This window comes from Etheostoma cragini, chromosome 5 (genome assembly GCF_013103735.1).
Source record: "Etheostoma cragini isolate CJK2018 chromosome 5, CSU_Ecrag_1.0, whole genome shotgun sequence".
Lineage (NCBI taxonomy): Eukaryota > Metazoa > Chordata > Actinopteri > Perciformes > Percidae > Etheostoma > Etheostoma cragini.
Genome location: NC_048411.1, coordinates 3,587,539 through 3,603,961, shown reverse-complemented (window position 1 = coordinate 3,603,961; position 16,423 = coordinate 3,587,539). Strand labels below are relative to the sequence as shown.

The following is a 16,423-nucleotide window of genomic DNA, read 5'->3' as shown; positions in this document are numbered from 1 at the left end:
GGAGCAGCGATCTTTAGTTGAGGCGACTGAAGAATCTGGAGAGGCTAACAGGAAAGCAGGAGGTGTAAGGGAAAGAGAGAGTAAGAATAAGAGGTTTGGAAAAGGCAGAACACCTTTTTACCTCTTTAACTTGCTCTGTAGCTCTTATTTTCTCCATGACCTTGGTAATAAGAACCAATTCCTGTTTTTCCAACAATAACTTCAATCAACTCAAAATCCTTGCTAAGATTATTGACATTGTTCAACCTGTTACACACTCCTTTCAAACAACCCACAAGAAGAGCTTAGGGTTGCTAACAGCATCTCTTCTGACTCCATGCTGCTTTTAAACTCTAAATACCAACTTTTGACCCTGAATACCAACTTTTCCCTTCGGTAGATACAGCAGACTTCAGAACTCTTTTATACATCAGTCTATCCTGCTGCTAAACCAAAATCAGTGTGTTGCCAATTAAGATGTGAATCCAGGGATACCATGAAACATGTTTTGCTTTCATGGCTGTGTATGTGTTTTCATCTTTGCACTATTTGTGTAATTGTTGCCAAAATCTGTGTGTAACTTTCTTTTTGTTTTTTAGCGGAGCTGCTCTGGAATGCAAAAATAATTTTAGTGGAAACTGACAATAAATTTATATTGTATTGTATCATAACAACAAAGGTTTTTTTCCCCACACGGGCCTGAACAGTCCTCTAGGCTCATTTGAACGCTAAACACAAATTTAGGACTGGAAAGATTCAAAAACCAAGAAATGGTTGAAGAGGTCAAGCATGCTGTGAATTAATTCTGTGATTCATAGCTGGTAATGTACCTGACCTTGGAAACTGTCAAACTCTTCTCTCTGCTCGATTCACACTCCATTACAACTTTAATTAGACCAATTACAGCTTTATTTGGCTCATGCCATCCCCAAATTGCCCCTTCAGAGCAGAGGGAGAATAATTATTTATCTTTCTATCCTTCAGGCTAAAATATGAGTATAAATATCACATCTGAAGAAAGAGACGGAAAGATAAATAAAAGCAGGGGGACGGGTGAAGTTATTTATTGGGAGGGCAGGAGCATGAAAGCATAAGGTGGAGAGAAACTCTAAAAATGTGTTATTCCAGTAATAATGTAAGTCATTCCAGGACAGATTTTTTATTAGCATGGCTGTAGATATCGATTGTTGGGTCACTGAGTCAGGGATGCAGGAGGGAACTAAATGAAAATGGAATCTAAGTGATCACCTGCTATGTAATGCAGTTACTCTTTATTACACTTAGATAAATATGATAGATACACATTCACGTCTGCAATAATGTGAATTGAGTATGGCGCTTCATCACTAAGACCTTAGGCACGGGGTCACTGACAGACGCTCATATGTTTTAATTTCATTGCAGCATAAATATATATATATATATATATATATATGATACACTGGTGGTCTTGTTGCAGTTAACGATCTTAAGGCAGGCATTTTTATCAGAAAAATCTATAGGATCAACTTTGAGGCCACCCAACGCAGAAATCACTGATTTTATAATGTAGAAATAAAAATGATGAGTTCCCAACCTGGTGAAAGGCCTTCACTATAAGTCAAAATCTCTCCTCCCTCTTTATCTTCTCTGCCAACTTCTACTTGCACTTTTAACTGCACAGCAGGGGTTTTTAAATGTGTTTAGGCCGAAACCCAAATGTGAAATTTAGCCTCAATTTGAAAACGAGAGGCTCATTAAAACGTACTGTTACACTCACCATATGCAGGCCCACCAGCATTGGCCTGTGTTGTGTACCACGCTACATTACAAGCCTACAGGCTAAATGTTCTGGGTTAAGGCAGCTGTTCACTTTCCCTTTCTTGTGTGCCCTCATCCCACTCATGTCAGACTGAATGATCTCACACTAAGTGGTTGCATCTGTGTGGTAGGAGCTCCACTGAACCAATTGGAAAGATGAAGAGGTGGAGTTGTTACCATGGCACTACAACTAAATGGGCTTCCATCAGGTTAGTGATTGGATGGGTAAGAGATCAGATGAGAGTTTGAGGGTAACTCTGGAAAGATCGTCCCTCGGACCCAGAGGCAAGTAGGTTTGAGAGGGGTCATTATGTCACTTTACTTCTGTTGTCCCCCAACCGGCTGATCTAATGGACATACTGGACACAGTGGCTTAGCTACTCCACACGCTGTGTTTGATAGTGTCTTTATGTTTATGTGTGTGCCCCAGAGTTAAGCAATAGATATATACCATGAGATGACAGAAATAAGTAATTTTCATACCTTTTATACCAGGGTAACTGTCTCCTTAAAGTACAGTATCTTGGGCCAATATGGGCATTAATTCACATTATTTAACAGAGCTGCTTTTTGGCAATATTGGATTTAAAAATATTTTGCATATATTTGTATTATTACAGTGATATCTATTTTAAGGTTGTATTAATTAATTTTTCTGATAACAAAAATATTGTATTACTGCCTAGTTCTACACAGGTGTGCAATCTGGCATGCATACACACACCCACAAGAAAAAGTGTGATTAGAACTGTATTAAAGTACGGCTGCAACTTATAATTATCATTAAATGGACAATTTTTCTTCTTCTTCTGCAAATTACCCCCAACATGTTTTGCAGTACATATCACACAAAAAAAATCTCCATCTTTCAGAGTGTGCCACACATATACAGTATAGTGTACTGTCAGGAAAGCAGACAGCAGCAGACATAATGGGCTGAGCCTTGTTACCTTGTCACATCTCATGAGGCCCAGGTAGCGGAGAGACTTGCTGCTCTGAGCAATTTGTGTGGCTCCCTGGTCTGTGATGTCCTTACACCAGCCGGCATCCACAGTCTCTATGGTACTGCTGTACTGGCCTATGGCTATCAGAGCTGTGGACACAGGAGGAAGACAGAGAGCGGGATGAGGAGGCAAGTGGGGAAGGAGCGAGGGGGAGAAACAAGAAAAGGTGTTAGTCTGACAACCTCTCTCATGCAAATGTAGCAGCATCGGCCTCCCAGAGAGACACACAGAAATTCAAGATGAAACCAGGGCAAGTCATCTGGCCAGCTTTGACACATATCCCCAATGTTTGCACAACACCTTGAAAATAGACACACATACACACACACACACACACCGAGTTGATAACACGCTGAAACAGACACACATGCATACATACAAATCTCACACACGTCCATGTTGGTTCAGACTGCTGCAGGATTCATCCATTAGAGCGTTGGCATGAGTCACAGCACTGAAAGGCAACAACACCGTGCCAGGGTAAAGTGTGACTTCATGCCAGTGTATGATTTAATTCAGCTGTGTGTGTGTGTGTGTGTTTAACTGCTGCCAGGGCAGAAACAGTGCCAGAGTAAAAGTAACCCCTGAAACAAAATATCTGTCAATGTCTGGGGGTTTTGTTACACCTCTGAGCATGTGTGTACACACACACACACACACACACACACACACACACACACACACACACACACACACACACACACACAATGTTCTTTTTGATCCGGCCCCAATTTATTTTTCAGTAGAGTACTAATTAAAATGTGCAGCGACAAACAAGACAAGATTAAATCTTTTGTAATCTGTCTCAAATAAAGACACACCCTGTTGCATTAACACAGAAACACACAGAGAGACACAACAATCTTCCTCATCAATCTTAGACTCGTCAATCGCTGGGCAGATGGAGGAGACCTGTGCTCCGACAGTCGATTGATAGTGCTGCTCTGTGATCGATTGGCAGGGCCTAGGCTTTGTTCTCCGCTCTCTCACAACCATCACTAATGAGAGAGGGAAGGTAGGAGGAGGAGCGAGGGATGAGAGAAAGATGAAAGGAGGAGGGTAAAAACCAAGAAAGCCTGTGACAGCACCTTCAAATAATAACTTAGACCTAATGTTGGCTTTTTCAATTGCAGGAATCCATTTTACTTCAAACTTTTTTACAAACAGGCTTGACACTTAAATGTCTCCAATTCAACCACGAGGGAAACAGCTCTTTTTAGAATACCTCCACATCTAACAGTATTTTAAAACATGCAATCAGCAGATTGTTAAAGTCACTGCTGTCATGCTGTCTAAGAGTGGGCATGTGTATATGCTTACACTGTGGAGCAGAAAGCTTGTTCCCACTGGAGAAGGGAAATGAATAATATCATGCTTTTTGAATCAAGTGCCTGTATTTAACCTTCTTTCCTCCAATCCAGCTGGAGCTATGTAATGCAGAGTCTCCTCTACACACACACACACACACACACACACACACACACACACACACACACACACACACACTAAGTGCATCTCACTGTCTTTGTGGGGACCCGCCTATGACATAATGCATTCCCTAGCCCCTTGCCCTAACCTTAACCATTACAAATAAATGCCTGAACTTAACCCTTACCCTCACCATAACCTAATTTTAACCCTTATCCTAAAACTAAGTTTTAACCCTTAAAAATCCCTTTAAAGTTGTGGGGTCCAGCATTTTGGCCCCACAAAGCTATCCAGAACCCACAAGTATACTGTATTCCCGGTTTTTGGACCCCACAAATGTGGTTAAATGTTAAACACACACACACACACACACACGCACACACACACACACACACACACACACTCTTTAGGAGGAAGAACACCAATACACACAGTCTACAGTATTTAACATATGTAATATATAGCTTTGGGCACTCGGAGTGCTCTACATGTGGTTCCCTTTGTGCTCCAGCATGCTCTTGGAGGCCATGCATAATGGCACATTATGACTAAACAGGCAGTAACATGGCTTTGAAGCTACAGAATGTTTCATGTAAAACAGCACCATGGGGAAGAGGTTCTATCAGGCCAGATGGGTGAACAGCTCACAAAGTAGCCGTGTTGATTTTGGACCAGTGGTGACCTGGTAAAGTATTCTAAAAATGGACACGCCTGTGTTTTTGTATGTGTGCTTGAGTGTTTTTGAGACCGGATAGACTTCAAGTAGGTGAATGGCTCCCCATCCTGTTCCCCTTGTCATGTCCAATCACATGATCCCAAACTTGATTACCTGGGTTCAGACCTCTCGTCTGATGTTAAGACGCACACATGCTGTTGTTACAACCTCCTTGCAGAGTGATATTGAGTTTTCAGAGGGGCAGGGAGATCCATTAAAAGACGAAAGCGTCACAGTTAACTGAACCAAACAACAGAACTCCGCTTCAAGTCCCTGTTTCTTCCACTTCAACGTTATTTCTTTCAACCTGACAAAGTGAGAGGATCGAAGCAGACAGGTGCCTACCACGGTGAATGTATAAGAAGTGCAAGTGAATACATTGGCCATGCATTTCCTGATTACTGTGCAGTACTCACCAAAGCTCCTACCCACCTCCCTACACTAAATTACCAAATTACAGGCTCCAGACTGTATAGAAGAAGACATGTGGCAGTCTGAGATAGCTGCAGGGAGAAAAGAGCAAATAACCCTAAACGTAATTTTGTTACGCTCTCAAGTTGGTCAACTGGAGAGTCAGATAATGCCTTTGTCAGAACGAGCCAAGTGTTAAGCTATTTAGACTTGTTTAGTAGTCTATCAACAAGTTCATCTGGTTGCCATTACATTCTAATATCCCTCTGTGTGCTCCGCTTCTCTCCCTCTCCCTTTGATCCTCTACCAGGAGACTGTACACCCCAACTACTTCTGGTGGCAAAATGGAAATCGCTTCTTTTGCAAAGGAGAAGAGCTTTCAGGGAAACCTTTTATCGACAGTCGAACAGTTTTGTTCACCTTGTCAGAGATAAGAGTGCAACTGAACGTCAAACATAACGAAATATGGTAATAGTGAATATACATAAAAATATAAAGACTAGTATATATTTGCATAGTTACATATGAATAAATACATAAAGACTTAGACTTTTGCAATTACATCTAATATATTTCTAAGTATAAGCAGAGCTAGGTATGAGAAAAATCAGAAAGATAGGCTTATATTTTATTGGAAACACTTGCAGGATGTATTTCAATCAGAGATCTATTAGCATGCATACATAATGTCCACTTAAGTTGATTAATGCCTAAACACTATCTTAAATGAAAACAAAAAATCATTCAATATTTCTCAATTTGCTTTTTAGGGAAGTTGCTTTTAAAAGACAATGCAATTACCTGAAATTTAAACTAAACATTTTTTTTTTAAATGTAGGGTTTAAAAACTTTTGACTGGCAGTGTATAAGGGACCATAGGAGCAGGAAATAGTCTTTCCTGACTGATAATGATTTTCTGTCTGAGAAATAGATGAAGCGACATGCAAGAGAAGTTAAGGTGAAAAAAGGTGCAAGAGTCAGAGGAGAAGAGAGGGGAAAATCCCATTCTGGCAGCAGGAGCTGTGACTGAGTGGTGACTACACACTCACAGACGGTAATGAGGACACACTCTGCTGCCTTGTCTGAAAATGGCTTTAGGATCTGGTGTGTGTGTGTGTGTGTGTGTACTCACACTCCCTCTTTAGTGTGAAAAGAAGCAGAGAGAGACAGAGATTGACCTTAAATACAGGCTATCATTCATTTTTAACATGGCACATTTCACCTGTATTTGACTAAATCTGTCATTTGGGGATAACACTATGTCGTCATAGGGGAAACATGTGGGGATCACATTTAAAACCAACTGCTCTAGTTTATTTAAGCATCTCCTGGGATTTGGGGCCAATGTATCTTCTTTTCAATCAATCACCGAACCCAAAAATCAATCAACTGATCAATATAAAGAATGTCGCGGACCATTTAGTGCCTTTAGGAACGGCTTCCCCACCTCAGAACTAGAACATACAACTTGCTCACTGTGGTATGCCTTGCTAGCCTGACATTGCATCAATATCAAAGTGGCGTTATCAATGGCCGTGGATCAAATGCTGGACCTACAACCAATCAGAGCAACAAAACATGTGACCTAGCGCTGAGCGACGGACAAATGCAAACAGACTACAGCGTGCAGAGAGGATGGTGTAGCATCAATATGTTTATGAACGGGTGTTGCTGTTTTTGCCATTAGAATTTGGAAATACTGCTTTAACAAAAAGTTCCACATTGCGTGAAAGGCGCTCCTCTTTACTAAGGTAGTGTTATGCTTGCTGTAGTGTCCCCAGTGTGACGGTGCGCGATCCAAATATTCAGTCATCATGAATTTTGCAGATGCTCTGTAAGTCGTCAGTCACTGTATGAGATAAATAGTTGTGACTGCCCCAACCAGGATCTGGCCAGCTGGAAATCGGGAGTCTATCCCGGCTAATGTCTCGCAATTCTTTCAGTTAGACTTTCCCAAAGTCTTTCAGTGTAAGGCGCTACTCATAGCTTTTAAGTTTGGAGAAATGTCGAGCAAAGGTGATTAACTGAGGAAAAAAAAAACAATCTTTGGTGCTCCATTAAGTTCTTCATTCTCTCTAGACAAAGATTCATAACCTATTACTTTCTCATATCAGGCAAAAGCCATTTTAAAAACATAGGAGCGGCTCTGGGCTAAGGTAACCGCACTCCTAACAGCGGGGTCAGGAGTCGGTCAGTCCTGTGATGACCGCAACGTGAGAAGAAACCTTCCTTAATCAGCTTATTCTCCTATCTCTGCACCTGACCCCTGGGGTTAAGCATCTTTTACAGGCTTATTAGATATTCACTTATTACATTCGCCTAAATGATGGTGTGCCATTACTGCTATCTTATTGCTCTGAAGCCATCCCTGTGCCTGTGTGCTGTAACCCTATACACCATATTCTAGCCGCTGATGAAGACAGAATGCTTACGAAAGAAGGGATGGTATATGGTAAGTAAATAAGATTTACCGTGGTGTAGTGTGTGCATGGCGTGTGTGTATGAATATGGCAGAAGGGACGACACAAAAAAAGCTTATTATGGCTGATGTATTCCAGAGAGCACAACTGTCATGTCTAATGTGAAAGACGTTCACTCGGTTCTTTGTGTTGCGTTTAAAAACTTGGCCTCAGGTTTGCCCTGTAGTGTGCCCAAAACCAAAACCAATCCCACTTTTCACTTCTAATCTTTTTAAATTGTACAAGTTACAAGGAATGAAAAAACATTTCTTAAGCAGTTAAATACGGATTGTAATATCCGTATTTTCCCTCCCACTTTAGCCAAAACTCGGTACTGACATATATTTTTGCAAGAAAGAAGCTAAGTTGCCTTCAATTCTGCTGTATTTTGCAAGATTTGTGATAAAGGAAAGTCACATAAATGCCAATAAGGCTGCAAGACTCGAAGATACACCTTTCATAGCTAGGGATGGGCGATACGTTGAAAAAATATACACCAGTGAGATGATATAAATTATTATATGAGCCAAAAAAAGATATTCTTATTCTGATTATTTTATAAATAAAATGTTTCTCAATTGACTGTGCAACATGATAATTATTTGTGTATTGGTTGTCAACATGAGCGGAAAAAGGAAAATGTTCTCACAGGAGTGTGTTTTATGTGTGTTAATATACACACACACACACATGTTTACAAGTGTAAAATCTGTGTCAGGAGACCTCAATAAGCACCATGTGGATGTCACTTAACTCCTTTGATGGCTGTCCATCCTGGCCAAGCGTTGGGCTCAGGGTATGATTGATTAACACACTATGCTCACCTTCAAAGTATTCAACCAAATTGACTGGGGTCAAACAGAGGGCCAGAACTAATGTTGTAAACACCATACCGAATACAGCACTTCAAACACACACACACAGAAAATAGAAGAGCTGATGCTGCTTTGGCCTGTGGGAGATGAGAACGAACAAATTAAAAGCTGTGAGAACTAAAGGGACCTGGAGAAGGAATGCAGACATACCCTCAATAGAGCCGAGAAACTGGGGACATGAACATGAACTTTATGTGACAAAAACCTAGCTGTATCTTCCAAGCCAGATGAAACTATCCAGACATAAAGAGACAGAAAAAGAAAAGGGAATAGGAAAGAGAAGAAAGAGAAAATGAGAGAGGCAGAGGTTCTATGAGGTGACGTTCTTTGCCCTGACATTTTGGGCAAACGCAATCAAAGGCCAGGGGAACTGAAATGAGCCAGGCTCTGTAGAGAGACACAGGAGAGAGGAGGAACAGATTGAGTGTGACACAAGAAGGAGGGAGAGCACTTTATGGTGGGACATGCTCGATCTGGGAAATTAATTAGCCAGAGGGCAGGGAGACGGCAGTGTGGGCATTTTCCCAATCAGCCTCTGATCTGATGTAGACCAGCTGACACATATCATTTGTCGTAGTTTGTGCTTGGATGGTTTTATGTGCTTTTTTGTGTATGTGTGTGTGTGTGTGTGTGTGTGTGTGTGTGTGTGTGTGTGTGTGTGTGCGAGGAACAGAAGCAATCAGGAGACCCTGAAATGTTTAAGTGGTGAGGTAGAGACATTACAACAAAAAAGTGACTAAGGTTTTATGGTGGTCTAGCATCTGAAAACAGTACACTTACATACAAGGAGAGAGAGAGAGAGAGAGAGAGAGAGAGAGAGAGAGAGAGAGAGAGAGAGAGAGAGAGAGAGAGAGAGAAAAAAAGTGTGACACACACACACAGACTGTTTTAGTAGTTGATGTGTGATAACCTTGTGGAGGGGATGTGAAGTTAGAAAAGAAGATTGGAAAGGTGAATGAGTGGCAGTGAGAGGGAGATATAGAGGAAGAGTGATGGGCAAGGACAGATAGACAGAGTGAATGGGTGATAAGGAGAGATGGAGCTATCACAGAGGTGACCTCCAACAGGCTTTCCTTCACCGCTGAGAACAAGAACAAGCACTCGCCACCCATCACACACGTGCATGCACAGGTCAACGGGACACTTATCAGGTCAACATTAATCAGCAGGACTCAGTTTGGTTGAATATACTGGTCTAAGGCTAAGAGCAGCAGATTTTGTTCAATTAGAAGATAATTTAATAGGTAACTTTCGTGAACAGGATGCACTCTTCTATGGTAGTCAAGTACCCATGCGTCTATATTTTGCACCTCAGGATGCACCTTACCCATACCATGTGATGACTCCCACTGTGTGCCTACTCTGCCTGGCCTGCTTGTGTTTTCTCCTCGCCTTGCAGGAAGTGGGCAGGTAAGTGAGCCAGCTCACCTGGGCTGAAGAGCTGGCAAGCATAAAGAGGCCTGTTCATTCAGCCTTACTCTCCTCTTAGCTTACCTATGGCTTCCTGCTTTGTTTTTTCTTTTCTTTCCTTGTAGCATACATATTAGAAGTATTCTGGTGCATAGTTGAGTTTGTGATGTGGACTTATGATGTCTTGTCATACACTAATACAGTTTTGGGAGATGTTGGAAGTGACTCTGATTGATCAAAACGATCTCCCTACTAATAAAAAAGCAGCAGAATTGTGTTCATATGAAATTAAATTGCATAAAAGAAGGATTCAAATTGATTTAAATATAATTAATCAGGCAGCCCTGGCATATAGGTATTTAAATATGAAAACAGAGGAATTCCTATAAAAGGGCCCATTACATTTTGATAATAACGTATAAAAAAGCCTATGGTAATTCCTGTGTGGATTTCTGTGGATTTTTATGTGCATGATCTATGAAATAGTGTGTTTTATAGCAAGGAAAAATAGACACACACAAAGACACACACACACACGTTCCAGTTGCCATCAGCAGTAAAAACAGGATATTAAGCTCTATTTCAAACCAACAGCACCTCTGCTTCTATGCACCTCTCCTCTGAGGATATTAATCCTCCCCACCTTTTTCTCCTCTGTCTGTCTCTTTCTCCATCACTCTCACTCTCTCTTATGAATGTGTACAAGAGGAAAATTGCTCTCCAATTCTGACATCACAGACAAAGGGGCATAAAGCTTAACAACGTCAATTTGAAATGAGAAGGTGAGAGAGGAGCGGAGAGGAAGTAAAGAGGAGGATAGAAGACGAAAATGAAGACAGACGGCATCCTAGTCACTGAACTACATGTTGCATGCGTCTGACTGGAATTAACGTAGCATAGCAATAGTTATAGCTTTGGTTATGGATTAAGGCTAATCCTTTAGCATAGGGAGCAGGTCTTAAAGGTAATTACACGCTACTATTGGATCCAGAGGCCAGAAATGGGCCTCTCTGACATCACGCTTATTAAGATCCAGAAGAAAACTGGATACAAAGAATACAGGTTAACACACCATGGCATTCTCTGCCAATCTTAATACTATTTAAACCCGTCTGGAAGGTAAAAGAGCATTGTTGCTGTTCTTTAAGTCATGTGATGGAAAGATGAAAAGCATGGCTAAAAAATTAAATAGTGAGCTGTTCACCCACACAGGGTAATTAGCAGCGCCACTCAGTTCTCACTGAATAGTACCTGACAGAGAGGAAGATGAATATATGGGACAGTTTTCTTTCTTTAGTCATTTGCATTCCCCTCATGTTTTTCTTTTACCCTTTCCTCCTCAAAATCCCCCTGACTGTCTAATTCACACAGTCAGCGCTCCGAGTGCCTCTAAGTCTGTTTCTAAGCCTTATCTCGAGCCTTTAACAGTCCACTCTGTCCGCTTTAACCCAGCGGGAATCATTAACCAGACACACACTTCCTCTTCCCCCTACCCTGACAAAACCCTCCAAATCGTTAAGATCACAAGACAGTGAATGTGTGTGTGTGTGTGTGTGTGTGTGTGTGTGTGTGTGTGTGTGTGTGTGTGTGTGTGTGAGTGAAGGAGGGGTCTACTTAGCCCCTGCAACAACCCTAAAACAAATGACCCATTACCAATTAGTTGCACAACAATTAGGTTAGTAGACCGTTAATAGCTGTAGACCCACCCAAGTTTGAGTTAGTTATGGCTGTTATTCCCTGAACACTAAGACCAATAAGAATAAAATTAGATACTGCAACGTTAACACTGCTCACATGAATCTATAATGTGCCCAGCAGTAAGTATTAAGCACTAAAAGTAAAAATTCTAAAGGGAAATAGCAACAATAGACCAAATATGTCATGTAAAGTAACAAGTTCTGTATTCCTTGCACTTCAGTATTGAATTATAATCCTTGTCTCCACTCTTAACATCTAATGGGTAACCTGAACTTCTATTTGACCACACAAAGCCATTATTACCCTTACCCTAAACCTAAAGCAAAGCCATTACAAAAATTAAGCACAGGCAATATTTCCTAGCTTAATGAAATTCCCCTTATCTTTCATTTCTCTGTTGAATAATTAGTTTAAAAAAGAAGATGTACATCATTAATGAAGACTGTTCGATTGCATACACTGTACGACTTCCATCTTGCCAATGCTTACTGATTGATTTCAAAATTGAAAGGGTGCAGCGGTGTTGGTCCTTTGCCGTCGTTTTGACGTAATGTGTTGGAAAGACCTTGGGAACAGAAAAAAAGGTGGAGGAAGAAGAGAAAAAAACAGCCATTGTGTTTTCTGAGTGGGCAAAACGACATGGTAACCACTAAGAAAATACTGAACTCATGAAGATAAAAAAAATCTACATTGAAAACGGGTTTAAATATGATGATATAGTATGAACAAGAACACCACATAGAGAAAAGTCAAAAACATTGAAAAGAGTAAAGCTCTTAAAAAGTAGTAGGCTATATGAGAGAAGGGAAAAAAATTCAAATGTAATGTTTTAAAAGAAGAAAATACTATCATCTCCATTAAACAGTGGAATTTGGGTCTAAAAAGAACATTTTTGACGTTCAGCATGATCTTTCCTTCTCCTATTGTTCTCAGTTTGTCCCCCCCGGTCTCTTTTAAACTCCTAATGGCTCATGAGTCTGTAACAGCACTTTGTCAGGTCTCACCAAAAGCTCTTTAGCAAAGTTTAAAGCTCCAGTGATGTTTTGTGATCAATACCTGGCCATAACTCAAATTACACGTCAAGCGCCATTACTGTATGCACGGCACAATCTCAACCAAAGTGTTTACCGACGCACACTCACATACACACGTGTACATTTTCATGAGCTTAGACAGTGTTTTTGATCAATACCTGGCTATAGATCAAACACCATTTTCAGTTTATGGCTAACCTTTCGTAGGGCTCATTTCAGACGCGCACAGAGTAACTCATGTCTTACTTGAGACTGTTGCTTTGACTGCGTATATGAAACTGATAAGTGCTCTTAAATGCAAAATGACAGTTTAAGAACCTTGTTTTTGTGCAGCGGCGTAGTCTGAATGTCTCATAAAAACCCAAAGCACTTTTCTCCAGGAGGTAACTTCATAGTCAGTGCCAGAGAAAGAAATACACAACAGACCAAATGTGCTGCTAAAGACTTGAAACTGCGTGAGAGTTGGTTTTTAAAGGACCATTTGTCCAAATTTAACAGGGGGAACGGTGTGCTGGGAATCTCTATACAGTGGTGCTCATTAGTTTACATGGGATACATGTGTTTACAGGAATAAAAAAAAATCATCTTTTGTAAATAGATAAAGCCTTAATAAAAAAAGAGGAAAAATGTGAATGAATAATGTATTACATGTGTATGTAATAAATGTTCTTCCTTAAAATGCAGAGGGCATGAGTATACAGAAGGGTGAAGGGTATGTGATGATATGGGGTTATTTTAATTCCAAAGGCCAAGGGAACTTTATCAGGATGTAAAGTAACCTGATCCATGAAATAACTGGCCTTTAAAAATAAAAATCTGCCTGCCTCTATGGGAATTTAACATAGGGGTGTGTATACGTATGCCCCCTCTATTTTAAGGAAGAACATTTCATTATTTTCAATACATTATTCATTCACAAAGAAAATTGGTGTCCTTAAAAGGTTGGATTTTTCCTTTTTTTAAATTAAGGCATTAAGATCTATTTACAAAAAATGATTTTTTTATTCCTCTTTTTAGTCAACTAAAGCATGGGCATGTAAACTTATGAGCACCACTGTATGGACAGCGGCTCTACCAACTGAGCTATCTGGCCGCCCCATTCATTGTTTTGTTTTTTAATAAAACGTGGGCCAGTACACTGTATTATGCGCTTAAAAATCACAGATATTCAATCCCACAAACTGCTTCACTATCAAGTCTCTCATCTGCACTGATGGCCAACCTGAATAAAACCTAAGTCCTGAATGCAAGTCACCATTTCCCCTGGTTGTTGAAGAATAATGGGCATTTTACTCATCTATTCTTCTCCCCGTTCTCTTTCTCTGCTCATCATCTCATCTCTTCTCACAGTCTTCATTCTCTCATCTGGTCACCCCTTCCTCTTCTTTTACTTCTTCCCCTTTTCTTCCTTCCCCTCTCTATTGTTTGCTTTACGATTATCCTCTTCCCCATCCCCCGTTGTGTCTTTATCCTCTTCCCGAACCTCTCTAAAGGATGTTCCTGTGTTCAGGGTCACTGTTACCCCCTTAGTAGCTCTGTTGACCTTTAACCTCTTTACGACTGGGGTCAGCGCCTGTCGCCATGGTTTTTAACATCCCTGTGGGAGGTCATCCATGTACGCAGGTACAGAGTACAATTCAGACATGCACATCCACATTATTTATAAAGTCAGAAGCATGCAATGTTGACCTTTAACATCCACTTTAATCTTCCAGTGAGGTTACGAGCCAAGGCGGACAACAGTCACAGGATCCAACAAACCTCCCCCACAGTTTGCTTGAACATCCTTTACTCATTCTTTTATTCAGCCTCCGACGTTTCATTCTGTCTCCTCACTTGCTCAGAGGCTCCCTGAAGTCTGCACAGGTCTCTTTCTCTTTGGATGTTTGTGTCTCTGTGACTTTCAACTGCTGGCTCTTGGGTTACGCAAACACAATAGAAAGATATCCCACAATGACAATTATCCTGCGTAGCGATGGCTATAACCTGTGCCTGGTAACCAAAGACGAACATTTGAAAAACAGCTCTTCCTGCTGATATGAAGCGCTCAGTCGCAGCATAAAGCAAGCAGACCAAGTTCATGTTGTTGTAGTTTTATCTAAATTAGCAACATCAATTTTAAATCAAGTGAACATTTGGTGATTTTCTCTGTAGCCTCCTAAGTGTAATGTCTAGATGCATTTTCATTTTCTATTATATGCACATGTAAAATCTATTTAAAGAATCGCACAACTTGCAAAACTGTGCAAATATGTAACCATCACAAACATGCTTAACTCAGCCATGAACTTTTGAAACCACTTTTTAACTTTCAAATACAAAAAAAAAAAAATTGTTGTCAGGTTATAAAGTATAATGACATTTTAATAAAATTATCCCCTAGGTGGGTCATCTGTTTTGGTTTTAAACACATAATGTGTGTCTGTGTGACACCATCTGAAAGCAGACATATGCTTCAATTTTAATCAGTGCAGCTGGCAACAGATTTGGCTTTACACCCATGCGTTTTTTTTATCCCTTACATTTTTTTTTCATATCATAAGACCTAAGTATATGATTGCGGACGGGTGTGTCTGTCTGTGATACTGTGGTTGAACGGATCCAGTGTGTACACCGACGGAGAACAAACAGCTGTTGCACTGCTTTCACTGCATGGCCAGGCTAGACAAGGTATTCCTCTTGAGTGTGCCATTATGTGCACTTCTTACACTATGGCTGTGTGTATGTGTGGCAATCTGTGTGTGTGTGTGTGTGTGTTTCTCCCTACTTACGTTTAAGGGGTGTCTGTCTGTATTTGCACTTGGCTCTGATAGAGTGCATGTGTTTCCAGAAGGAGTGGGTGAGCTTTGGGAGGCCAAACACTAAATGGGCAAATGATACAATCCTGCACTCCTCCTCCATAAATTACCAGCTCATTACAGTAATGCAACCCATTTAGCATAGGAAGAGGGGGGAGGACAAGAGCGAGATGTAAGAAAGTAGTGCAGGAAAAAAGTGTTTAGGGGTAGCAGGATTCATATGGCAAATCAAGCATAAATGTCAGGAAAGAAAGTGGGGTGGGGACAGCCGGAAAGAGAGTGGGAGATAAGGCAGGGGAAAAAGGAAAGAGGAAGAAAGTGAGAGAGAAAAAGCAGGAGGGGAGGAGGAATAAAAGAGGGTTTGCTGTTATGTGTTTAAGGAGCTTTTCAATCTCAACAGAAGTGCTTTTCATTAGGTTCAAATCTATTATGTGTGCTGCTGTAGGAGAAAAGAAACAATGGGGAAATATTAATATAGATTGTGGATACAGTAGGAGACAGAGATATAGACCCAGACAGAGAGACGGAGTAAATGAGTGAGAGGGGGGAGAGAGAGAGAGAGAGGATGGGATGAGATGTAACAGTTGTAATTGAATAGTGAACTAGAGCGGGCCTGAGTGCAAGCACTGATTAATACAATTCAAATTGATTGTCTACTAGTAGCTATGAGAACATCTCATTCTGACTTTCATATTTGAAAGTTCAGCATGTTCTCTGTGTGCATGAGTGTGTGTAAGTGTGTGTACTAGAGAGCAGTTTGGCGGGGTAAGGAGATAGAGAGTGCCCTCTAGTGCTGGTTGCTTCTTTTACCC

At 40.8% G+C, this 16,423-nt stretch overlaps 1 protein-coding gene across 2 annotated transcripts in view; it reads right to left on the bottom strand.

Moving 5' to 3' along the window:
- The window catches only part of fbxl17 (F-box and leucine-rich repeat protein 17), a 229,095-nt gene that overhangs the window by 21,890 nt on the left and 190,782 nt on the right, over positions 1 to 16,423 (bottom strand). For both annotated transcript variants that reach the window (XM_034872160.1, XM_034872159.1), the window contains exon 10: positions 2,730 to 2,872. In XM_034872160.1, coding sequence (XP_034728051.1) covers positions 2,730 to 2,872 — 143 coding nt within the window. The remainder of the gene's footprint in view (positions 1 to 2,729; positions 2,873 to 16,423) is intronic.